At 45.4% G+C, this 27,491-nt stretch overlaps 1 protein-coding gene across 3 annotated transcripts in view; it reads left to right on the top strand.

Annotated features, from left to right (window-relative positions):
• LOC135571225 (NLR family CARD domain-containing protein 3-like) overlaps positions 1-26,541 on the top strand; it is a 136,500-nt gene extending 109,959 nt beyond the window's left edge. For all 3 annotated transcript variants that reach the window (XM_065017008.1, XM_065017009.1, XM_065017010.1), the window contains 9 exons: positions 8,978-9,094; positions 9,343-9,427; positions 9,557-9,785; positions 10,157-11,927; positions 12,235-12,408; positions 13,957-14,130; positions 21,465-21,638; positions 23,700-23,746; positions 24,178-26,541. In XM_065017008.1, coding sequence (XP_064873080.1) covers positions 8,978-9,094; positions 9,343-9,427; positions 9,557-9,785; positions 10,157-11,927; positions 12,235-12,408; positions 13,957-14,130; positions 21,465-21,638; positions 23,700-23,746; positions 24,178-24,707 — 3,301 coding nt within the window. In that variant the 3' untranslated portion in view covers positions 24,708-26,541. The remainder of the gene's footprint in view (positions 1-8,977; positions 9,095-9,342; positions 9,428-9,556; positions 9,786-10,156; positions 11,928-12,234; positions 12,409-13,956; positions 14,131-21,464; positions 21,639-23,699; positions 23,747-24,177) is intronic.
• The last annotated feature ends 950 nt before the right edge of the window (positions 26,542-27,491 follow it).

The following is a 27,491-nucleotide window of genomic DNA, read 5'->3' on the forward strand; positions in this document are numbered from 1 at the left end:
TGTCAGTTTTGTACCTGCACATACCTTGGCTATCTTACTCTTCAGAGATTGGTTGCAGCGTTCTACAAGGCCTTGGGATTGCGGCTTATACACGGAACCAAACTTGTGTATAATGCCGAACCTCTCCTCCACCTGTCTCAGGTGTTTGTTTGCGAAGTGGGACCCATTGTCGCTTCGGATTTGTCTAGGGACCCCATATCTAGGTATTAGTTCTGACTGCAGCCACTTAATGACCGTCTTCCCATCCTCCTTGGCTGTTGGAATTGCTTCTACCCATCTAGAGAATCTATCTACCATCACTAGCAAATATCTCTTCCCGTACTTTACATTGTCCTCTCCCATGTCGGTATAGTCTATACTGATGTCTTGGAAACATGCGTTTGGCACCGGGTAGGCTCCCATTGGGGTTTGGTAAGGCTTCTTTGGATTGTAGCTCCCACATATGTTGCATTCGTCACGGAATAAATCTGTCATGTCCTTCATGTGGGGGTGCCACCATATGTACGAAACCTTCTGGAGAGTTCTGAGTTTTCCTTCGTGGGTGAGTCCGTGGGCTTCCCTTATCAGTTCTGGACAGAGATTTGCTGGAGCCACCAGTCGGCCATCATGGCATCTCCATATTCCGTCTGGTCCTTTAGAGCCTCCCTTCTGTGTCCAAACCGAATGTTCGTAAGGGCCTGCCTCTTCCTGTAGTTCTAGTATGTGTTGGCTTGTCAGTTCAGTCCTTGCTGGTTCTATCCTGAGCACCATCTGTCGGGGGCTGTAGCCTCCTGCGGCCTTGGCTGCTAAGTCTGCGGCATCATTTCCTTGATTGATTCTGCTGGTCAGTTTTTGGTGGCCTCGGCATTTCATTATGGCCACTGTCTTTGTTAAGGATACGGCATGTATCAGACGTTCCATCTGGGCTCTGTGCTTAATGGGTAGGTTACCTGTGGTGGTAAAGTTGCGCCTAACCCATTGTGGTCCATCTATGTGCACGGCTCCGTGTGCATATGCCGAGTCCGTGTAAATGTTTACAGTTTTACCTTCGGCTTTCTCTAGAGCTTGAGTCAGACCCACAATTTCCGCAAGTTGTGCTGATGCTGGCTGGGGGGCAATTCCTGATTCCAACGTGACATGTGTTTTGTCATGCAGCTGTTGTACGACTGCATAGGCAGCTATGTTTCCTGTGTCTCCCTTGTAGCAACATCCGTCTGTGTACAGCCATAGGTCTGGTGATGTCAATGGTTCATTTTCCAGGTCTGGTCTCAATTTGAGCTCTTGTGCTGCCCTTTCTTGGCAGGAGTGTGCTAGGCCCTCTTCTGCGGTGAGGGCATCTGCCATGTTCTTGTCGGCGTTCACAAAGGTGATGTGTGACTGGGTGCATTTGTTCTGGATTTTGTTTTTTCTGTCCGCACTGAAGGTAAATTCTTTGCTGATGAGGTATGCTGCCACCCCATGGTGGGTGTGTATTTGCATCTTGTGGCACATTACCAGGTGTGCTGTCTTCTCAATAGCCTTGGCTACCGCTGCTACGTATCTGGAACAGGTGGTCTGTCCGGTTTCAATGTGGTCCAGTTTTGAAGAGTGGTACATAAGTACCCTTCTCTCCCCCTCATGTTTCTGAAAAAGGACGGCGGATGCAAAGCCTTCCTTCTCAGAAACATCCAAGTGAAATGTCTTTGTGTAGTCTCGTGCAGTGAGGGCAGCAGCAACAGACAGGTCAGTTTTCAATAAGCCAAACGCCGTAGAAGCTTCAGGAGTCCATGCAAGTGAGGCCTGTAGGTTTCTTGGGCCCGCTTCCCGAACAATTTCTCTCAGGGGTTCAGTTCTTTCAGTATAGTCCGGAATGTGAGTACGGCTGTACCCCGTCAACCCCAAGAATGAGAGCATTCCTGAGACCGTAATGGGTCTGGGATGGTGTAAAATTGAGTCTCGGTGTGATTTAGAGAGGCCGGCCCCCTCGCTTGAGATTTCCCCTCCCAGGAACAGAACGGTTCGTCTGCATGATTGGACTTTTGACATCTTGACTTTGTAACCTTTGATTGCCAGAAAGTCTAACAGGGTTTTAGTCATTTCTAGACAGAGGTCTGAGGTGGGAGCCCCCAGCAACAGGTCGTCTACGTATTGTATGAGTATCACTCCTTCTGGGATTTTCAGTTCTGCCAGGTGAGTCTTCAGAATATGGTTGAAGATTCCAGGGGAAGAAGTGTAGCCTTGGGGAAGTACGGAATAAGTAAATTGCTGATTCTCGTAGGTAAAGGCAAACAGCGGCTGGGAGGCCTCATCCAATGGGATGCTGAAAAAGGCATTGGCCAAGTCCACCACGGTGAAATACTGATGCTTTGGTGACAGGTTGCTCAGAGTGATGTGTGGGTCAGGAACCGAGAGATCGATAGGTGTGGTAACTTCATTCACCGCCCGGAAATCCTGCACCATCCGGTATGTTTCTCCTCCTGCCTTCAGAACCGGCAGTATGGGGGTGTTCCAGAGTGATAGAGTCCTGTATATGCACCCAGCTCCCAGGAGGCCTTCGATAGTGGGTCTGATCCCCTCTGTCTGTTCATGCTTGAGTCGATATTGGGTTCGAAATATTGGTACTTGTGCCGGATTGGTTAGGGTAATGCGCACTGGTTGGACCTGTAACTTTCCCACGTCAAATGGTGTGGTTGTCCATATTGCCTTGTCTATGGAATCCAAGACAGCAGGGGAGGAAGGGTGATCAGAATATGGTTTCCCGTGGTGCCTGGGGAGAGTGAGACGCTCAGGCTGGCACCGTTCTTCAGTGTCCACCATAGTCAGGCACCACATCTTTTCGGTGGTTGCCTTCAACAGGCCTGGTGTACTAGTCGCTGCCCAAGTGAGTTTCGAAGCCCTTTTTATCATTGGACCAAGACTTCGGGCCTCATGTCCATTCCCTACTGCGAGGGTCACGTGTGGAGAAGAGTCTGGTCCCAGTTGATACCAAGGTTTAACCTGTTGCGCCTACCCTCTACTTTTTTAAACATTTTGTTAAAAATCTCGCAACATTTCAGCGCCCTGCTACTCATGCCAGGAATATAGTACGTTCATATGGTTAGAATGTGTGGATAGGAAACCCTCGGACGTTTTTAAAACTGGTTAAATCACGACTGAGGCTATTACATAACGTGCGTTACATCGGAAAGCGCAGGAAAACCTGATCACAGAAAATGGAAATAAATATCCTTGCGCCACTTCCAGCAATTGTTAACAGTGAGCCGAATTAGATAAGACCGAGCATTCAACTCCCACAGCATCCCCATGTTGTCTAGAGTCTTGTGAATTGAATCATCTTTGATTCTTGGTTGAACCGAAAGAGGGGCACGACTTACCTCCGGTCTCCGCCCAGATCATTCCGGAAGAGCTCTCTCCTGAAATTTTTTCCAAGACGACAGCTAATGATATTTACATCGCCTACGGATGATTTTTATCGCTTATTAACGTTTACTAATACCTAAAGTAGCATTACAAACGTATTTCAAGTGTTTTGTGAAAGTTTATCGTCTACTTTTTGAATTAAAAATGACGTTACGTTGTGAAATCGCTGTTTTTTTCGTTTATCACACAGTCTACATATAACGATATCTTGGCTTTATATGGCCCGATTTAATCGAAATAAAGACCCAATAGTGTTTATGGGACATCTAGGAGTGCCAACAAAGAAGATGGTGAAAGGTAATGACTGTTTTCTATTTTATTGTGCGGTTTGTGTAACGCCGAAATGCTAATTATTTTGTTTACGTCCCCTGCTGTGCTTTTCTGTTGTAGTGTATTGGTGCATGCTATCAGATAATAGCTTCTCATGCTGTCGCCGAAAAGCATTTTAAAAATCTGACTTGTTGCCTGGATTCACAACGAGTGTAGCTTTAATTTGATACCCTGCATGTGTATTTTAATGAACTTTTGAGTTTTAACTAATACTATTAGCATTTAGCGTAGCGCAGTTGCATTTCCAGAGCTCTAGTTGGGACGCAAGCGTCCCAAGTAGAGGCAAGAGGTTAATATGGTGTGGGAGTATGACTGGGGCTGCCACCCTCCATTGGTTAAATTGAAATTGGATGGCAGGAGTTCCAGGTCCAGTTGGTAGGCATTTGAGCCAGTAAACCTCCTGTGTGGTGGATAGAGCAGGTGCGGGCAGAATTGGGAGCATCAGGATTCGGGCCCTTGGCGGTGCATCGAGCGAAACCTCCACACCTGATTCAGTTAGGTAGATTGCGCATCCTAATTTACAGAGTAGGTCTCGACCTAGTAGGTTGATTGGGCAATTTGGACAATATAGGAATTGGTGTTTCAAACTAGAAGGGCCCCACTGGAACAATAGTGGAGTAGTTTTGTATTGATCTTCAGGATTTCCTGAAACCCCCACCACCTTTACCTTGTCTGAAGAGAGGGGTTGATGAGAATTGATGGCGGAATATGTGCATCCAGTGTCCACAAGGAACCTGTGGGTGACCCCTTGTACTACGCATGTAATAGTGGGTTCCGTGTGGACAGAGAATTGTTGGCCATCTAACCCGACTGGTGGTGGTGGGCAGCCTCATTCCCATGGGGGGTATCCCTCGGACATCCCCTGGAAGGTGGGACCGGTAGGAGGCGCTGTATTGTAGGCTGGTTGATATCCCTGAGCAGGGGCTGGTGGATATCCCTGAGCAGGGGCTGGTGGATATCCCTGAGCAGGGGCTGGTGGATATCCCTGGGCAGGGGCTGAGTATCTTGGGGCCCCTCTTCCCCGTTGTCCACCTCTCCTCCCCCTGTAGGCCAAGTATGACTGGCGCTGCTGTGAGAGGGGAGAGGGGAGTCTTACTGCCGTTTCAACGGGGGTTGATTTTCCCTTAAAAACTCCTTGTATCAGGACTACTTCACCCGTTTCTTCTGCGACTTCTTCTATGAGTTTAAGTTGGCTTGTTGCCTCCCATACACCTGCAGCCGTGAGGGGAACATCTTCCTCTGTCTCTTCTTGTAGTTCCATATCATCTTCTCCCTGTTCTTCCGGTTCACTGAAAGTCATTAAATTTTCTTCTGGTCGGTGGCCACTTGTGAAATACTCATCACGAATATCGCTCCTTGGTTCCCCTCTATGTTCTCTGTACACACTGGATGTGCAGGAGGTGGGGGTTCCCCTCCCCTCTAACCGCAAGCTGCTTCCGTTGCCCCATGCTCCATCTGTGGATGGATTCCTCGTGTGGCCACTGGGGTGGAGCTGTTCTCGCATAGATCGAGGGGCATGCATGTCAGATGGCCCTGGTGTGCACCTTTGTGCACCCCCTGGTGTGGAGTAACCCTGTGGGCCAGGTTTTAATTCTTCACACTCTAGGTGGCCCCCTTTGATCAACGTATCCCCTCGGAGTACTCCTTCTTTTACAAGGAACACAGGGGCCTGTGTTGCCGCGGGTTCGGCCCTTCTCCTCTCTTCAGTATAAGGTGGAGGCAAATTTTGTCAGGACCGGGTAAAGATGTCGGGTTGTTGAGGGCACAGGTGTTGGCGGGGCAGAGGGAAATGGATTTGGCGCCATCTCCTGGTGGTGGCTCGTCTGCTCATCTGCCCCTTGTGAGGGAGTGGCCAGGGCAGAGGGAAATGGATTTGGCGCCATCTCCTGGTGGTGGCTCGTCTGCTCATCTGCCCCTTGTGAGGGAGTGGCCACCCCCATCATTTCAGGATTTTTGTTCAGTATTGCTCTCCGCGCTTCTTCGATGGCCCAAGTTCCTATCTTTAGTTCCGCTTCTGCTCTTTCTCTCTGTTTGGTCCCTTGGTTTTTGAATACATGGCCCTTGTTTCTTCCCACCTCCATGTCTCTTGTCTCCTGCAACGTCTCTCTCAATTCACATTCCATTGTTTTCAGCTGGGTCCCGGCTGGCAGCCCCTGTCCTAGATAGCCTGCTTGAGTCCATCTTAACTTTAATCCCTCCCAAACTTTCTTTATGTGCTTCCATTGTTCCTTTCCCCCTGATCTATATTCCATTTTTTTGTCTAGGAACTCATTAAACTTCAGTTTAGGAGTATTGGGAGACGCCATCAAGAATTTGCTTTAGTCGGAATTCAATTTAAATCAGTTGGAATTTAATCTGATTTTTAATCGAAATTCTCAGAGACTATCTGAATATAATTAGCATATACTTCGCCCGACGTTGATTGATACCTACGATGTATTCGAGGAGACACTACTGCTCGTATTCTGCCTTATCTCAGAGCTTCTCCTTAGTATATTTAGTTCAAGAAAAAGAATGGGTTGGTGTAGCATTTGTGGAGCGCGCAACCAAGGGATCTATTCGACTATTTAGTCTCAATATTAAATATTATATTCAGATATTATTTCAATTATACATCAGTCATTTTGTTCCTGATTATACATTTAACACAGAAGTCATAGGTACATACAACATAGAAGTTTCGGATTTATCCAATAACCCTTATTATAATTCTATCTCTCTCTCTCTATCTAACCACCAACAATCTTAATGGAAACAATTACAACCACATTGCATTTTAATATAAACAGTTACAAATAGACAAAACAAGACAAAACAACACGTTATATCTCTTACCCCTGAAAGCCGACCCCTATCAGTGAATCTCTATCAGACTGGCCTAGACCGGGTCACGGGACAAAATTACAATTTGTCCCCTCGGCGCCAGGTTTAATGAATAGTAATTAACTATCCCCTTACTGATCTCTATTCCTGACCCCTATCGAGCTGACCCCTATCAGAATTATTACACATGTCCGACCCCTATCAGTGAACCTCTATCAGACTGGCCTAGACCGGGTCACGGGACAAAATTACAATTTCTCCCCTCGGCGCCAGGTTTAATGAATAGTAGTTAACTATCCCCTTACTGATCTCTATTCCTGACCCCTATCGGAACTATCCAGGCCTTAAAGTGATCTCTCATCAATTGAAAGCTATCAGACTGTGCTGACCGGGTCACGGGACAAAATTACAATTTCTCCCCTCAGCGCCAGATTTAATGAATAGTAATTAACTATCCCCTTACTGATATCTCATCAATGATTAATATCACCCGGCCGTCGCCAGTTTGTTACCACATATATTCACTTCACTGTACTTTCAACTTGTCAGCAAATTATAAATTTACACAAGAATTCATACTCACTCGGTAATACTGATCAAAATTTAGACAGACTATACGACAATATGCAAAGTTTGATTTAACAGGTTTTGCTTACCTTATTTATGGTGCACCTTTAGATCAGTTTCCCGAGTTGAGCAGAATTGTTGTCCCCCCCCGAATTTCTTCACCCGTCCTCCGTGAATCGTCCTTTCACCCACTCGCCCTCTCACACCCAAGTCAACTCACTTCGATGGATCATTATTCAACCACCCTCTGCTACCAAGTATTCTGTTGATAATGGGATATGATGAAGGGTGAGTCGGTCAAGGATCGATGCAGACAAGGTGGTAGATTGTACGACAAGCGACAGTTTATTCAGAGTAAAGATATCCTGTACAGCGTATATACGGGCCCCTCTGTTAGCTCATCAGAGACCAGCAGAAAAAGCCCTGCTAACAGTGAGTACAAGCTTCAAATACAGAACAGAAAGTAGGTTGATTCTGGAAGATCGGTTCTTCGGATTGGTTCAGGCTGGGGTGTAGTCTTTCGGCATTGGCTCAGTTGTCTGTCCGTCATCGTAGAATCCTGCCATGCCTGTTCTTAGTCATCACACCATGTTCAGCTAAAGAGGAGATTTGGTGTGTGCGCTATCCTCAGTCACACAATGTTCGGCTAGAAAGGAGATTATGTGTGTGCGCTAGTTTGTCTCCAAGTCAAGGCTATCTGCCAAATGTGTGGGTGTCTTATCTGTGTGTCCTCGGCAGTTAGTGTGTGTAATGTGTGTGCGTCGTCCCTGTCCTCGGGATGTTGTGTGTAATGTGTGTGCGTCGTCCCTGTCCTCGGGATGTTGTGTGTAATGTGTGTGCGTCCCTATCTTCGGGGAGTCAGTGTGTGTAATGTGTGTCCCTGTCCTCGGGATGTTGTGGCCGAACTGACGGCTAGCACCTGTGGCTAGGATGTATCCTGTTGTGACAGTGTTGTGGATGATTTAAGTGAGTGTGTGTGTGAGAGATATCCTGTATGGGACCTAACATGTTTTGCTGTGAAAATACGTTGTCTCAGCTATAGCAATGTAATGTCACCTGCATAAGAATTAGCACTCCCTTACACTAGCTACTCTACCAGCAGCATCCTAGTTATCCTAGCTAGTCGGTACAGCTCGGTAAGCTAGCTAGCTACTCTACCAGCAGCATCCTAGTTATCCTAGCTAGTCAGTACAGCTCAGCTCGGTAAACTAGCTAGCTACTCTACCAGCAGCGTCCTAGTTACCATAGCTACCACTACATCATCACCGGCTGTCTGCATTTCTTGTGGACCGATGGAGCTCCCCGGTTGTTTCTTCCACCTGTTAAATCCCGGTGAGGCTTCTCCCTCTCTCGTTGACGGATGCTGGCTACCTCTGTCCGGTTCTCCTCTCTTCACTAGATGGACGGTAACTTTAGTGTTTAAACCCTCTGTGTCCAAGGACCAAACTTTTGAATATTATTTTCAGGACGCCTCAATAGCAGGTATTGAACCCCGGGTAAATAATCACTAGTCAGAACCTCAACCTCAGTATACATTCATTATAAAAATCATCTTAATATCTGATATTGTGAGTAAACAACCTCGAGAGTGCGTCTTCCAGCCCTCCAATAAATCACATCATTCAACCCTCCCGGTTAGTCAATTTACCTCAACATGCCCCCGGAGAAGGCAGAGTAATGACACCAGCCTTTTAGCGGGGCTGACAGACTGACTACAACGCTCGCGTCGCTAAATTAATTTTGTTATTAAAAATGACACACTGCTCGCGCCATTAACTAACGTCTCGAAGTCAGTTCTATTTGTGAAACTCTTCTTATGTTTCCCCATCTGAGCTCAGAGTAGATGAGAGATGTAATGTTTGTCTCTGTTGTGTTGAAGCCCAATCAAGCAGGAGAGACCAGCCTCCCCTGTACCCAGCTGTGTGTCCATGAAGAGTGACCGGTCTATGATGCAACCTTTACAGTTTAGAGAGGAAGACTTTTCTACTGAACAAAGGTAAGAAGAACTCATGGGTCCTGGTCAGTGAGTTAAACAACACTGTCTCTAGTCATTTCTCCTCCCATTTTCCCATTTATTGTTGTTTTCATAATCCATAGGCTAATCATTTTGTCTATTTGCATAGTCCTAAAACAATATTAAACAAACACAACATTCCCTGTGTGTGTGTGTGTGTGTGTGTGTGTGTGTGTGTGTGTGTGTGTGTACTCCCTGGATGATGATTTAATCTCGTGTTTTGTCCACAGAAACCAACAGGGGAGATCAGAGTCGGAGATTCTCAGTTGTCAGTCTTCCCAGAGTCATCATACAGACCTGGCCTCCATATTCAGTGTATGTGGTCTTGTTATGTACATTTGTTTTTGTTTACCTCAAGTAAAGTTGATCTGTCAATCATTCATTAATGTGTTAATGAGAAAGCATTTATTCTCTTGCTTAACTTATTTACTTTATTTATTTCAGATGCTTGAACAGAAAATAATGACATTTGTGAAGAACGAGCTGAAGATGTTCAAGAGGATACTTAGTCCAGAACTCCCAGAAGGCTTTGAGAGTCAGAAGCAGGATAAGGAAGTGGTGGATGCTGAAGATGAGAAGCAGGAGAGCAGTGCCAGAGAGGGGGCTCTGAAGATCACACTGCACATCCTGAGGAAAATGAACCAGAAGGAGCTTGCTGACACACTGGAGAAATGTAAGATCTGTCTGCCTCATGTTGAATGCTGTTTTATAACATTTAAAAGCTGTAGCTAAAGTACAGCTAAAGTAGCTGTGTAACTCAATGATATTGTAGCAGCCTTAACACAACACCTAGTGACCTCATCAAGTAGCAGCAGGTATGTGTTGATTAATTTAGAGAGAGAGAGAGAGAACATTAATAATACCATCAATAATACCAATAATAATATAATCAGTCACACCAGTCTGTAATGCATTATGAAAACATTTACAGATTTATACAGTCAGTTAAGATAATAAATTATTATAATGTACAACTTTATAACAGTCCTACAATACTGTAGGTATTAAAACAGACGTAATATTAATATCCTCTGTTATTTCTAGATTCAGATGAGCTTGCTGTGATTTGCCAACGTGAACTCAAATCTAATCTAAAGAAGAAGTTTCAATGTGTATTTGAGGGGATCGCTAAACAAGGAAACCCAACACTTCTCAATAAGATCTACACAGAGCTCTACATCACAGAGGGTGGAACAGGAGAGGTCAATAATGAACATGAGCTGAGACAGATTGAGACAACAACCAGGAAACAAGCAAGACCAGAGACTGCAATCAAATGTAACGACATCTTTAAACCCTTAACTGGACAAGATAAACCTATCAGAACTGTGCTGACAAAGGGAGTTGCTGGCATTGGAAAAACAGTCTCTGTGCAGAAGTTCATTCTGGACTGGGCTGAAGGAAAAGCAAACCAGGATGTCCAATTTGTATTTTCATTCCCTTTTCGGGAGCTAAATTTGATGAAAGAGGACAAACACACTTTCATTGAACTTCTTAATCACTTCTCAATGGAAACCAAACAATCAGGAATCTCCATCTACAACAAGTACAAAGTTCTGTTCATCTTTGATGGTCTGGATGAGTGCCGACTGCCCCTAGACTTCCAGAAGAACAAGATCTGTTGGGACGTCACAGAGTCAACCTCAGTGGATGTTCTGCTGACAAATCTCATCAGGGGAAATCTGCTTCCCTCTGCTCTCCTCTGGATAACTACCCGACCTGCAGCAGCCAATAAGATCCCTGCAGCGTGTGTTGACCAGGTGACAGAGGTACGAGGGTTCAATGACCCACAGAAGGAGGAGTACTTCAGGAAGAGATTCAGTGATGAGGACCTGGCCAGCAGAATCATCTCACACATAAAGACATCAAGGAGCCTCCACATCATGTGCCACATTCCAGTCTTCTGTTGGATTTCTGCAACAGTCCTTGAACACATGCTGAAACATAAGAGAGAAGAGATGCCCAAGACTCTGACTGAGATGTACACACACCTTGTGGAGTTTCATACCAAACAGAAGAATGAAAAGTATCTTGGGAAAGAAGAGACAGGTCCACACTGGAATAAAGAGAGCATTCTGTCACTGGGGAAACTGGCTTTTCAACAGCTTGTGAATGGCAATCTGATTTTCTATGAAGAAGACCTGAAAGAGTCTGGCATTGATGTTAATGAAGCCTCAGTGTACTCAGGATTGTGCACACAGCTCTTTAAAGAGGAATGTGGGCTGTACCAGGAGAAGGTGTACTGCTTTGTTCATCTGAGCATTCAGGAGTTTCTGGCAGCTGTATATGTGTTCCTCTCATTCATCAACAACAATGAGAATCTAATGGACAAACTGCAAACAAAAGACAAGTCTGTAGTTACTTTCTACAAGAGTGCTGTAGATAAAGCCTTACAAAGTGAGACGGGAAACCTGGACCTTTTCCTCCGCTTCCTTCTGGGCCTCTCACTGGAGTCCAATCAGAAGCACTTACGAGGTCTACTGACAAAGACAAGAAGCAGCTCACAGAGCCATGAAGAAACAGTCGAGTACATCAAGGAGAAGATCGGGGAGGATCTCTCTCCAGAGAGGAGCATCAATCTGTTCCACTGTCTGAATGAACTGAATGACCATTCTCTAGTGGAGGGGATCCAACGATTCCTGAGATCAGGAAGTCTCTCAAAACCCAAACTGTCACCTGCACAGTGGTCAGCTCTGGTCTTTGTGTTGCTGACTTCAGAAAAGGAGCAGGATGTGTTTGACCTGAAGAAATACTCCAGATCAGAGGAAGGTCTTCTGAGGCTGCTGCCAGTGGTCAAAGCCTCCAGAGCTGTTCTGTGAGTAAATAAAATGACATATAAGAACTAATCATCAGGAAGAAATATTCAGTTTAGAGAAAAATATATATTATAATATGTATATAATATTGTATTGAAAAACATATTGAATAAATTCATTGAATTTACTGAATTAATGCATTGATTTCCACATTAGTATAACAATATGACCATACAATTCTAGGAGACGGAAGATGAATCTATATGTTGTTTGAGAGAATAAACCAAATGCATCTACCATTGTCCTTCTACACTACTGGTGTTAAATTAACAGTGTGTTTGTGAAGTCATGATGATCTCTTTGCAGGCTGTCAGGCTGTGGAGTCACAGAGGAAGGCTGTGCTTCTCTGGTCTCAGCTCTGAGGTCAAACCCCTCACACCTGAGAGAGCTGGACCTGAGCTACAATCACCCAGGAGACTCAGGAGTCAGACTGCTCTCTGCTGGACTGGAGGATCCACACTGCAGACTGGAGAAACTCAAGTATGTAGAGGGTTTATGTCAATGTTCATATCAGACATGTTTGACTTATCAGGCTGGTTAAGACAAACATTCTGAACACCACTTGGACAAAGTTGTGTGTGTGAGTTCAGTGTAAATCTCTCAACACACACTGGACACACAGACAAACTGGACACACAACCACATGGAACACATGGACTTATACACACGCTGGACTCACACACAAACACTCACACACACACTGGACAAACACACACTGGACACACACACACACAGGACACACACACACTGGACAAACACACACTGGACACACACACACTGGACAAACACAAACTGGACACACACACACAGGACACACAAACACAGGACACACACACTGGACTCACACACACACTGGACAAACACACACTGGACACACACACACACAGGACACACACACACTGGACACATACACACACGAACACACACAAGCACTGGACACACAAAAACACTCACACACACACTGGACACACACTGGACACACACACACTGGACACAATCACACACTGGACACACACAGACAAACTGGACTCACACATACACACACACACACACACACACACACACACACACACACACACACACACACACACACACACACACACACACTGGACAAACACACACACACACTGGACACACACACAGAGGACACACACACAGGACACACACACACACACACAGCACATACACACACTCTGGACACACACACATTCATTTATAAATAGATATGGAAGGTTTCAAGACACTGATATATCTGAATATGTTGAAAAAATATACTGCCACTATTTTCACCACCAAAGAATAGCAGTGTGATTTTAATATGATTTGACTCTTTGCAGGTGTAGTGGCAAATCAGTTCAAAATACGACACGACCAGGAACTTTGTGAAAATCAATATAGACTTTTAATACACCAGTATCATAAGTCGGAGCGATCCGCGGAACACACCCTCTTTTCCAGAGCCCTGGCCCCAGTATTTATCCACATATTGCATATGAGCCCATCCCATATATAAATTACGTTACATTCCAATCTGTGCGCCCTGCTTGTTCAGCTCAATAACCCCCACATCTGCTTCCAGTCAGATTATATGATGTCAAGACCTTTCCCTTGACCTAAAGATAATATACACCCCCCTTCCTGTGGCCTGTGCTCAGACCCTGTAATTAACCCTGTGTCCCTATGGTATGTGTCTTTTATCTCATTTAGCTTTAGGGTTCCCATCTGTTCTGGTCCCCTGCTCTTCATATGGTTTGTCCAAAGACAAACAGACTTGTGTTTCCCCAGTGAAGTGACCTATGCCTGCAATCGATCAGTTAGTCATTTGGCTGACCCCGTCCTTAGGCAACCTCTTTGATCCTTGTATGCCCAGCTGGTCTTAAGCGTCTATGTGTCTGCATTCTTAGTGTCCCCTATGGCCTTTAACTTCTTCCTGCCCTATACCATAAAAATGCATTTTACCAGAACAGAACCCATAAGTGTACCTTTTCTCTTTTGTTATCAAATCATGTATATAATTCTACCACACAGGCTGTCAGGCTGTCTAGTTACAGAGGAAGGCTGTGCTTCTCTGGTCTCAGCTCTGAGGTCAAACCCCTCACACCTGAGAGAGCTGGATCTGAGTAACAATGACCTGAAGGATTCAGGAGTGAAGCTGCTCTCTGCTGGACTGGGGAATCCCCACTGTAAACTGGAGACTCTGAGGTCAGTATTCCTGTAGTTGGTCAACAAGTGATAACTGTTCACCAGATCCACATGTGTTTACCAGACACACATAGTCCACACCATATGTGTTTGGACAGTGAAGCTTACAGTTTTAAATTTGGTGCTTTGCTCCAGCATTTAGGATTTGAGATATAATGTTTCTTATTAGGTGACAGTACAGAATGTCACCTTTTATTTGAGGTTAAAGGTGAGAGGTTAGCATGTTTTGTTGTAGTCTCTGTTACTGGTAATGGTGAGAGGTTAGCATGATTTGTTGTAGTCTCTGTTATTGGTAATGGTGAGAGGTTAGCATGTTTTGTTGTAGCCTATGTTATTGGTAATGGTGAGAGGTTAGTATATTTAATTGTAGCCTCTGTTATTGGTAATGGTGAGAGGTTAGCATGTTTTGTTGTAGCCTCTGTTATTGGTAATGGTGAGAGGTTAGCATGTTTTGTTGTATCCTCTGTTATTGGTAATGGTGAGAGGTTAGCATGTTTTGTTGTAGCCTCTGTTATTGGTAATGGTGAGAGGTTAGTATGTTTTGTTGTAGCCTCTGTTATTGGTAATGGTGAGAGGTTAGTATGTTTTGTTGTAGTCTGTGTTATTGGTAATGGCGAGAGGTTAGCATGTTTTGTTGTAGTCTCTGTTATTGGTAATGGTGAGAGGTTAGCATGTTTTGTTGTAGTCTCTGTTATTGGTAATGGTGAGAGGTTAGCATGTTTTGTTGTAGCCTCTGTTATTGGTAATGGTGAGAGGTTAGCATGTTTTGTTGTAGTCTCTGTTATTGGTAATGGTGAGAGGTTAGCATGTTTTGTTGTAGCCTCTGTTATTGGTAATGGTGAGAGGTTAGCATGTTTTGTTGTGGCTTCTGGAACTTTCTCACTCATTGTTTTTCATGATTCATTCATGATTTTTCTTAATCATGGCATCATCAGAATTTCATATTTATTCGTGAAACACATATACATATACTTAGGTAGGAGTCATTAAAACTCGTTTTTCAACCTCTCGACAAATTTCTTGTTAACAGACTATGGTTTTGGCAAGTCGGTTAGGACATCTACTTGGTGCACAAGTAATTTTTCAAACACTTTTTTACAGACAGATGATTTAATTTAATTTATAATTCACTGTATCACAATTCCAGTGGGTCAGAGGTTTGCATACAGTAAGTTGACTGTGCCTTTAAACAGCTTGGAAAATTCCAGAAAATCATGTCATGGCTTTAGAAGCATCTGATAGACTAATTGACATAATTTGGATGTATTTCATGGCCTACCTTCAAACTCAGTGCCTCTTTGCCTGACATCTTGGGGGAAAATGAAAAGAAATCAGCCAAGACTTCGGAAAAAATATTGTAGACCTCGACAAGTCTGGTTCATCCTTGGGAGCAATTTCTAAATGAATGAAGGTACCACGTTCATCTGTTCAAACAATAGTACGCAAGTATAAACACCATGGGACCACGCAGCCGTCATTCCACTCAGGAAGGAGACAAGTTCTGTCTCCTAGAGATTATCTTACTTTGTGGCAAATAAATCCAGAACAACAGCAAAGGACCTTGTGAAGATGCTCGAGGAAAAAGGTACAAAAGTATCTATATCCACAGTAAAACGAGTCCTATATCAACATAAGCTGAAATAAGCAATAAGTCACTGCTCCTAAATCGCCATAAAAAAGCCAAAATACAGTTTGCAGCTGCGCATGGGGACAAAGATCATACTTTTTGGAGAAATGTCCTCTGGTCAGATGAAACAAAAATAAAACTGTTTGGCCATAATGACCATCATTATGTTTGGAGGAAAAAGGGGGAGCCGAAGAACACCATCCCAACTGTGAAGCACGGGGGTGGCAGCATCATGTTGTGGGGGTGCTTTGCTGCAGGAGGGACTGGTGCACTTCATAAAATAGATGGCGTCATGAGGGAAGAAAATGATGTGGATATATTGAAGCAACATTTCAAGACATGTCAGGAAGTTAAAGATTGGTCACAAATGGGTCTTCCAAATGGACAATGACCCCAAGCATACTTCCAAAGTTGTGGCAAAATGGCTTAAGGACAACAAAGTCAATGTATTGGAGTGGCCATCACAAAGCCCTGACCTCAATCCTCCAGATAATTTGAGGGCAGAACTGGAAAAGCATGTGTGAGCAAGGAGACCTACAAACCTGACTCAGTTACACCAGCTCTGTCAGGAGGAATGGGCCAAAATTCACCCAATTTATTGTGGGTAGTTTGTGGGAGGAACATTTGACCCAAGTTAAACAATGTAAAGGCAATGCTACCAAATACTAATTGAGTGTATGTAAACTTCTGACCCACTGGGAATGTGATGAAAGAAATAAAAGCTAAAAAAAAATATTCTCTCTGTTATTATTCTGACATTTCACAATCTTAAAATAAAGTAGTGATCCTAACTGACCTAAAACAAGGAATGTATACTAGGATTAAATGTCAGGAAATGTAAAAATCGAGTTTAAATGTATTTGGTTAAGGTGTATGTAAACTACCGACTTCAACTCTATGTATTAAAATACCCTCAAATTAAAGGTGACATTATAAACTGTAACGTGATGACTGTCTATAGATGTTTCTATCTACATTTACATTACATTTAAGTCATTTAGCAGACGCTCTTATCCAGAGCGACTTACAAATTGGTGCTTTCACCTTATGACATCCAGTGGAACAGCCACTTTACAATAGTGCATCTAGGTCTTTTAACCTCTTGCTTCTACTCGGCACGCTTGCGTCCCAACTAGAGCTCTGGAAATGCAAATGCGCTACGCTAAATGCTAATAGTATTAGTTAAAACTCAAAAGTTCATTAAAATACACATGCAGGGTATCGAATTAAAGCTACACTCGTTGTGAATCCAGGCAACAAGTCAGATTTTTAAAATGCTTTTCGGCGAAAGCATGAGAAGCTATTATCTGATAGCATGTAACACCCCAAAAGACCCACAGGGGACGGACGTAAACAAAATAATTAGCATTTCGGCGTTACACAAACCGCACAATAAAATAGAAAACATTCATTACCTTTCACGATCTTCTTTGTTGGCACTCCTAGATGTCCCATAAACACTATTTGGGTCTTTATTTCGATTAAATCGGTCCATATAAAGCCTAGATATCGTTATATGTAGACTGTGTGATAAACGAAAAAAACATCGTTTCAAAACGTAACGTCATTTTTTTAAATTCAAAAAGTCGACGATAAACTTTCACAAAACACTTCGAAATACGTTTGTAATGCAACTTTCGGTATTAGTAAACGTTAATAAGCGATAAAATTCATCAGGAGGCGATGTAAAGATCATTAGCTGTCCGTCTGGAAAAATGTCCGGCTAGAAACTCAACGAAAATATCCGGTCCTAGACCTGAGGAGATACGGTGCCCTGCATGTGTTTGACCAAGAAAAAAACTCAAGGAAATGACAAGACTCTAGACACCGTGTGGAAGCTGTAGGTACTGCAACCTCAGTCAATTAATTGTGGTTCACCTTTATCAATGGGTTCAAGGAGCGCATGGATATATTTTCCCATTTTCAGTGATCAGTTTTTCCTGTGCTTTTCGATGTAAATGCCGTTCTGGTAAAGCCACAGCAGTGATTTAACCAGTTTTATAAACGTCTGAGTGTTTTCTATCCACACAGACTAAGCAAATGCATATACTATATTCCTGGCATGAGTAGCAGGGCGCTGAAATGTTGCACGATTTTTAACAGAATGTTCAAAAAAGTAGAGGGACGACTTAAGAGGTTAAGGGGGGGGGGGAGAAGGATTACTTTATCCTATCCTAGGTATTCCTTAAAGAGGTGGGGTTTCAGGTGTCTCCGGAAGGTGGTGATTGACTCCGCTGTCCTGGCGTCGTGAGGGAGTTTGTTCCACCATTGGGGGGCCAGAGCAGCGAACAGTTTTGACTGGGCTGAGCGGGAACTGTACTTCCTCAGTGGTAGGGAGGCGAGCAGGCCAGAGGTGGATGAACGCAGTGCCCTTGTTTGGGTGTAGGGCCTGATCAGAGCCTGGAGGTACTGAGGTGCCGTTCCCCTCACAGCTCCGTAGGCAAGCACCATGGTCTTGTAGCGGATGCGAGCTTCAACTGGAAGCCAGTGGAGAGAGCGGAGGAGCGGGGTGACGTGAGAGAACTTGGGAAGGTTGAACACCAGACGGGCTGCGGCGTTCTGGATGAGTTGTAGGGGTTTAATGGCACAGGCAGGGAGCCCAGCCAACAGCGAGTTGCAGTAATCCAGATGGGAGATGACAAGTGCCTGGATTAGGACCTGCGCCGCTTCCTGTGTGAGGCAGGGTCGTACTCTGCGGATGTTGTAGAGCATGAACCTACAGGAACGGGCCACCGCCTTGATGTTAGTTGAGAACGACAGGGTGTTGTCCAGGATCACGCCAAGGTTCTTAGCGCTCTGGGAGGAGGACACGATGGAGTTGTCAACCGTGATGGCGAGATCATGGAACGGGCAGTCCTTCCCGGGAGGAAGAGCAGCTCCGTCTTGCCGAGGTTCAGCTTGAGGTGGTGATCCGTCATCCACACTGATATGTCTGCCAGACATGCAGAGATGCGATTCGCCACCTGGTCATCAGAGGGGGAAAGGAGAAGATTAATTGTGTGTCGTCTGCATAGCAATGATAGGAGAGACCATGTGAGGTTATGACAGAGCCAAGTGACTTGGTGTATAGCGAGAATAGGAGAGGGCCTAGAACAGAGCCCTGGGGACACCAGTGGTGAGAGCGCGTGGTGAGGAGACGGATTCTCGCCACGCCACCTGGTAGGAGCGACCTGTCAGGTAGGACGCAATCCAAGCATGGGCCGCGCCGGAGATGCCCAACTCGGAGAGGGTGGAGAGGAGGATCTGATGGTTCACAATATCGAAGGCAGCCGATAGGTCTAGAAGGATGAGAGCAGAGGAGAGAGAGTTAGCTTTAGCAGTGCGGAGCGCCTCCGTGATACAGAGAAGAGCAGTCTCAGTTGAATGACTAGTCTTGAAACCTGACTGATTTGGATCAAGAAGGTCATTCTGAGAGAGATAGCGGGAGAGCTGGCCAAGGACGGCACGTTCAAGAGTTTTGGAGAGAAAAGAAAGAAGGGATACTGGTCTGTAGTTGTTGACATCGGAGGGATCGAGTGTAGGTTTTTTTCAGAAGGGGTGCAACTCTCGCTCTCTTTGAAGACGGAAGGGACGTAGCCAGCGGTCAGGGATGAGTTGATGAGCGAGGTGAGGTAAGGGAGAAGGTCTCCGGAAATGGTCTGGAGAAGAGAGGAGGGGATAGGGTCGAGCGGGCAGGTTGTTGGGCGGCCGGCCGTCACAAGACGCGAGATTTCATCTGGAGAGAGAGGGAGAAAGAGGTCAGAGCACAGGGTAGGGCAGTGTGAGCAGAACCAGCGGTGTCGTTTGACTTAGCAAACGAGGATCGGATGTCGTCGACCTTCTTTTCAAAATGGTTGACGAAGTCATCTGCAGAGAGGGAGGAGGGGGGGAGGGGGAGGAGGATTCAGGAGGGAGGAGAAGGTGGCAAAGAGCTTCCTAGGGTTAGAGGCAGATGCTTGGAATTTAGAGTGGTAGAAAGTGGCTTTAGCAGCAGCGACAGAAGAGGAAAATGTAGAGAGGAGGGAGTGAAAGGATGCCAGGTCCGCAGGGAGGCGAGTTTTCCTCCATTTCCGCTCGGCTGCCCGGAGCCCTGTTCTGTCTGATGTCACAGTCGTTGTAACATTCTATAGATGTTTCTATCTGATGTCACAGTCGTTGTAACATTCTATAGATGTTTCTATCTGATGTCACAGTCGTTGTAACATTCTATAGATGTTTCTATCTGATGTCACAGTCGTTGTAACGTGATGATATTCTTCTTTATTTACAGGAAGAAAAAAAACTAACAAAATGAACCGTGAAGCAATATGTCAGAACAGGCAACTAAACATAGAATAACAACCCACAAATAAACCAAGAAATATGGTTCCCAATCAGAGACAACGATAAACAGCTGCCTCTGATTGAGAACCAATCCAGGCAACCATAGACATATAAACACCTAGACCAGACAAACCCCATAGATGTATAAAAACTAAACAAGCCCTCGTCACACCCTGATGTATATAAACTAAACAAGCCCTCGTCACACCCTGATGTATATAAACTAAACAAGCCCTCGTCACACCCTGATGTATATAAACTAAACAAGCCCTCGTCACACCCTGATGTATATAAACTAAACAAGCCCTCGTCACACCCTGATGTATATAAACTAAACAAGCCCTCGTCACACCCTGATGTATAAAAACTAAACAAGCCCTCGTCACACCCTGATGTATATAAACTAAACAAGCCCTCGTCACACCCTGATGTATATAAACTAAACAAGCCCTCGTCACACCCTGATGTATATAAACTAAACAAGCCCTCGTCACACCCTGATGTATAAAAACTAAACAAGCCCTCGTCACACCCTGATGTATATAAACTAAACAAGCCCTCGTCACACCCTGATGTATATAAACTAAACAAGCCCTCGTCACACCCTGATGTACAAAAACTAAACAAGCCCTCGTCACACCCTGATGTATAAAAACTAAACAAGCCCTCGTCACACCCTGATGTATAAAAACTAAACAAGCCCTCGTCACACCCTGATGTCTATAAACTAAACAAGCCCTCGTCACACCCTGATGTATATAAACTAAACAAGCCCTCGTCACACCCTGATGTCTATAAACTAAACAAGCCCTCGTCACACCCTGATGTCTATAAACTAAACAAGCCCTCGTCACACCCTGATGTATATAAACTAAACAAGCCCTCGTCACACCCTGATGTATATAAACTAAACAAGCCCTCGTCACACCCTGATGTATATAAACTAAACAAGCCCTCGTCACACCCTGATGTATATAAACTAAACAAGCCCTCGTCACACCCTGATGTATATAAACTAAACAAGCCCTGGTCACACCCTGATGTATATAAACTAAACAAGCCCTTGTCACACCCTGATGTATAAAAACTAAACAAGCCCTCGTCACACCATGATGTATATAAACTAAACAAGCCCTCGTCACACCCTGATGTATATAAACTAAACAAGCCCTCGTCACACCCTGACCTGACTAAAATAATAAAGAAAACAAAGTTAACTAAGGTCAGGACATCTGCAGGTAATACTTTGATAATTTGTCATTTATAATAATGATACATTAATTTCTGAGTAGATATGGAAGGTTTCAGGACACTGATGTATCTGAATATGTTTAAAAATATACTGTCACTCTTTTCACCACCAAAGAATATCAGTGTGATTTAAATATGATTTGACTCTTTGCAGGCTGTCAGGCTGTCTAGTCACAGAGGAAGGCTGTGCTTCTCTGGTCTCAGCTCTGAGGTCAAACCCCTCACACCTGAGAGAGCTGGACCTGAGCTACAATCACCCAGGAGACTCAGGAGTCAGACTGCTCTCTGCTGGACTGGAGGATCCACACTGCAGACTGGAGAAACTCAAGTATGTAGAGGGTTTATGTCAATGTTCATATCAGACATGTTTGACTTATCATTTTACATTACATTACATTTAAGTCATTTAGCAGACGCTCTTATCCAGAGCGACTTACAAATTGGTGCATTCACCTTATGACATCCAGTGGAACAGCCACTTTACAATAGTGCATCTAAATCTTTTAAGGGGGGTGAGAAGGATTACTTTATCCTATCCTTGGTATTCCTTAAAGAGGTGGGGTTTCAGGTGTCTCCGGAAGGTGGTGATTGACTCCGCTGTCCTGGCGTCGTGAGGGAGTTTGTTCCACCATTGGGGGGCCAGAGCAGCGAACAGTTTTGACTGGGCTGAGCGGGAACTGTACTTCCTCAGTGGTAGGGAGGCGAGCAGGCCAGAGGTGGATGAACGCAGTGCCCTTGTTTGGGTGTAGGGCCTGATCAGAGCCTGGAGGTACTGAGGTGCCGTTCCCCTCACAGCTCCGTAGGCAAGCACCATGGTCTTGTAGCGGATGCGAGCTTCAACTGGAAGCCAGTGGAGAGAGCGGAGGAGCGGGGTGACGTGAGAGAACTTGGGAAGGTTGAACACCAGACGGGCTGCGGCGTTCTGGATGAGTTGTAGGGGTTTAATGGCACAGGCAGGGAGCCCAGCCAACAGCGAGTTGCAGTAATCCAGACGGGAGATGACAAGTGCCTGGATTAGGACCTGCTCCGCTTCCTGTGTGAGGCAGGGTCGTACTCTGCGGATGTTGTAGAGCATGAACCTACAGGAACGGGCCACCGCCTTGATGTTAGTTGAGAACGACAGGGTGTTGTCCAGGATCACGCCAAGGTTCTTAGCGCTCTGGGAGGAGGACACAATGGAGTTGTCAACCGTGATGGCGAGATCATGGAACGGGCAGTCCTTCCCCGGGAGGAAGAGCAGCTCCGTCTTGCCGAGGTTCAGCTTGAGGTGGTGATCCGTCATCCACACTGATATGTCTGCTAGACATGCAGAGATGCGATTCGCCACCTGGTCATCAGAAGGGGGAAAGGAGAAGATTAATTGTGTGTCGTCTGCATAGCAATGATAGGAGAGACCATGTGAGGTTATGACAGAGCCAAGTGACTTGGTGTATAGCGAGAATAGGAGAGGGCCTATAACAGAGCCCTGGGGGACACCAGTGGTGAGAGCGCGTGGTGAGGAGACAGATTCTCGCCACGCCACCTGGTAGGAGCGACCTGTCAGGTAGGACGCAATCCAAGCGTGGGCCGCGCCGGAGATGCCCAACTCGGAGAGGGTGGAGAGGAGGATCTGATGGTTCACAGTATCGAAGGCAGCCGATAGGTCTAGAAGGATGAGAGCAGAGGGCTATCAGGCTAGTTATCAGGCTAGTTAAGACAAGCATTATTACCACCACTTGGACAAAGTTGTGTGTGTGAGTTTCAGTGTTCAGTAAGTTCTGTGTGTGTGTGTGTGTGTGTGTGTGTGTGAGTGCAGTGTGTGTGTCTAGTGTAATTCTCTCAATGACACAAATACTGGATTCACACACTGGACAAACACACACTGGACACACACACACTGGATACACACACACACACAGGACACTCACACACACACACACTGGACAAACACACGCAGGACACACACGCTGGACTCACACACACAAACACACACACACACTGGACACACACACACTGGACACACACACAAACACACACACACACTGGACACACACACACACTGGACACACAATGGACAAACACACACTGGACACACACACAGACACACACTGGACACACACACACACACACTGGACACACATACACACTTTACACACATACACACACTGGACACACACACACACACTGGACACACACACACACTGGACACACACACACTGGACACACACACTGGACACACACATACACACTGGACACACACACACTGGACACACACACAGGACACACAAACATTCGCTTGATATATGCTATATCCATGTGTGTGTGTGTGTGTGTGTGTGTGTGTGTGTGTGTGTGTGTGAGTTCAGGTGTATCCCTCAATGACTGTCTGTTCTTCTGCTTACTGCTACAGTGTGGGACATGGTGGAGAGAACAGAATGAAACCTGGGATTAGAAAATGTGAGTGTTGACTGCTGTGAAGAATATAACTAAGAATAAGTCTTAATTCAAGTTAAGTCAAAGTCAAAGACCACCATCATTACTGACTTGGTCATATTAAATATCAGCTGTAGTTCTACAGAAGCAGAAATCAGGGACACCAAAGTTTACAAAGAGTCGCTTTGACAGTGTGTGTGTGTGTGTGTGTGTGTGTGTTTGTGTGTGTGTGTGTGTGTGTGTGTGTGTGTGTGTGTGTGTGTAATTAATGTGAATAAGTGTGTTTTATATAACCATACAGTATAACATATGATCATTCAACAAGTCTCAAGTTACCTTAACTTCTCCTTTTGAAACCTAGAAACATCTACATTAAATTAATTAGTGAAAAGTGAGTTAACATTCTAATGTGAATGATGATGATTTCTAATATTGTGTCTGGTTTCATCCATCAGATGTCTGTGATCTCACACTGGACCCAAACACAGTAAACAGACTCCTCTCTCTGTCTGAGGAGAACAGAAAGGTGACATGTAGGACAGAGGAGCAGCAGTATCCTGATCACCCAGAGAGATTTGAGGGCTGTGAACAGGTGCTGTGTAGAGAGGGTCTGACTGGGCGCTGTTACTGGGAGGTAGAGTGGAGTGGGAGGGCTGATATAGGAGTGACATATAAAGGAATCAGCAGGAGAGGAGAGGTTAATGACTGTTGGCTTGGACACAATGACAAGTCCTGGAGTCTGTTCTGCTATGACAACCGTTACATTGCCAGGCACAATGATCATCCCACTACCATAGACGTCCCCTCCTCCAGATCCCACAGAGTAGGAGTGTATCTGGACTGGCCAGCCGGCACTCTGTCCTTCTATAGAGCCTCCTCTGACACACTGACCCACCTGATCACATTCACCTCCACATTCACTGAGCCCCTCTATCCAGGGATTGGGGTTTGGTGGGAAGGCGACTCAGTGTCCCTCTGTCAGTGATACACACACACACACTGGGCAAAGACACACAAACTGGACAATCACACACACACACACACACACACTGGACAAACACACACACACACACTGGACAAACACACACACACTGGACGAAGACACACACACACACTGGACAAACACACACTGGACAAACACACACACACCTGCTGGACACACACTTGACACACACACACTCACACTGGACACACACACACACCTGCTGGACACACACACTAGATACACACACATACTGGACACACACACACACACACACACACACACACTGGACTCACAGACACACGCTGGACACACACACACACTGGACGCACACACACACACACACACACACTGGACGCACACACACACACTCACACTGGACACACACACACTCACACTGGACACACACACACACACAAACTGGACACACACACACACATACACCTGCTGGACACACACAGTGGTTACACACACACACACTGGACACACACACACACACACTCACACTGGACACACACACACACACAAACTGGACACACACACACACATACACCTGCTGGACACACACAGTGGTTACACACACACACACTGGACTCACAGACACACACTGGACACACACACACACACACTGGACTGACAGACACACACTGGACACACACACACACACACACAAACACACACTGGACTCACACACACACACTGGACACACACATACACCTGCTGGACACACACACTGGTTACACACACACACACACACTGGACAAACACACACTGGACAAAGACACACTAGACAAATACACACACACACACTAGACAAACACACACACACACTGGACACACACACACACACACACACTGGACTCACAGACACACACACACACACACACACACACACTGGACAAATACACACACACACTGGACAAACAGACACTAGACAAATACACACACACACTAGACAAACACACACACCTACACTGGACACACACACACACACTAGACAAACACACACACAAACACAGAGGACACACACACACACTGGACACACACACTGGACTCACAGACACACACTGGACACACACACACACACACACTGGAAAAATACACACACACACTAGACAAACACACACACAAACACAGTGGACACACACACACACATACACACACTGGACTCACAGACACAGACACACACACACACACACACACTAGACAAACACACACACAAACACAGAGGACACACACACACACTGGACACACACACTGGACTCACAGACACACACAGGACAAACACACACACACTGGACACACACACACACATACACACACTGGACTCACAGACACACACTGGACACACACTGGACACAGACACTGGTCACACACACTCACACACACACACTGGTCACACATACTCTGGACACACACACACACACCCACTGGACTCACAGACACACACTGGACAAATACACACCGACACAAACACAGTGCACACACACACACACACACACTGGACTCACAGACTCACACTGGACACACACACACAAACACACGCTGGACACACACACACACACTAGATACACACAGGACACACACACACTGGACACACACACTCTGGACACACACACACATGCGCGTCTTTCTATAGTTGTGAGGACCTCTTACAACAACACTGTTAAAATACCAATGTAATCATGTGTTGTCTTTTATGTTGAAAAACTAATTATACAATTATATATAATTATATATGGACATACGCTCCATAGTTGTACAAGTATACAAGGATATATTGTACTTTTCATAATAAAACATACTTGAAACAAGAAAAGCTTGTTAATTGTGAAAACAGTTTGTTTATTGATTTTACGTTTCCTCTGTCAGGTTGATGTTAACCTGCGACTGGTTGAAACATGAAACAAATATGAAATGAAATACAAAACAATTAAATATGTGGAATAGAATTAAACAAATTGTACAATTAGTACAACAGAGTGTTGTAATGCAGGGTTACTATAGCAACAGAGTGTTGTGATGCAGGGTCACTATAGCAGCAGAGTGTTGTGATGCAGGGTCACTATAGCAACAGAGTTCTCTCTCCCTCTTTCTGCTCGCACTCTCTGCTCTCTCTGCTCTCTCGCTCTGCTCTATCTGCTCTCTCAGCCTGCTCTCTCTCTGTTCTCTGCTCTCTCAGCCTGCTCTCTGCTCTCTCTCTGTTCTCTGCTCTCTCAGCCTGCTCTCTGCTCTCTCTCTGTTCTCTGCTCTCTCAGCCTGCTCTCTGCTCTCTCTCTGCTCTCTCTTTGCTCTCTGCTCTCTCTCTCTCTCTGCTCTCTCTTTGCTCTTTGCTCTCTCACTCTTTCTTTGCTTTCTCAGCCTGCTCTCTGCTCTCTCTCTCTCTGCTCTCTCTCTCCCACACACTCTGCTCTCTCTCTGCTCTCTCTCTCACCCACACTCTGCTCTTTCTCTCCCACACACTCTGCTCTCTCTCTGCTCTCTCTCTCTTCCACACACTCTGCTCTCTCTGCTCTCTCTCTCTCCCACACTCTCTGATGTCTCTCTCTGCTCTCTCTCTCCCACACTCTGCTCTCTCTCTGCTCTCTCTCTCTTCCACACACTCTGCTCTCTCTGCTCTCTCTCTCTCCCACACTCTCTGCTGTCTCTCTCTGCTCTCTCTCCCACACACTCTGCTCTCTCTCTCTTCCACACACTCTGCTCTCTCTGCTCTCTCTCTCTCCCACACTCTCTGCTGTCTCTCTCTGCTCTCTCTCTCCCACACTTTCTGCTCTCTCTCCCACACGT

The sequence above is a fragment of the Oncorhynchus nerka genome, unplaced genomic scaffold (assembly GCF_034236695.1).
Source record: "Oncorhynchus nerka isolate Pitt River unplaced genomic scaffold, Oner_Uvic_2.0 unplaced_scaffold_686, whole genome shotgun sequence".
Classification (NCBI taxonomy): Eukaryota; Metazoa; Chordata; class Actinopteri; order Salmoniformes; family Salmonidae; genus Oncorhynchus; species Oncorhynchus nerka.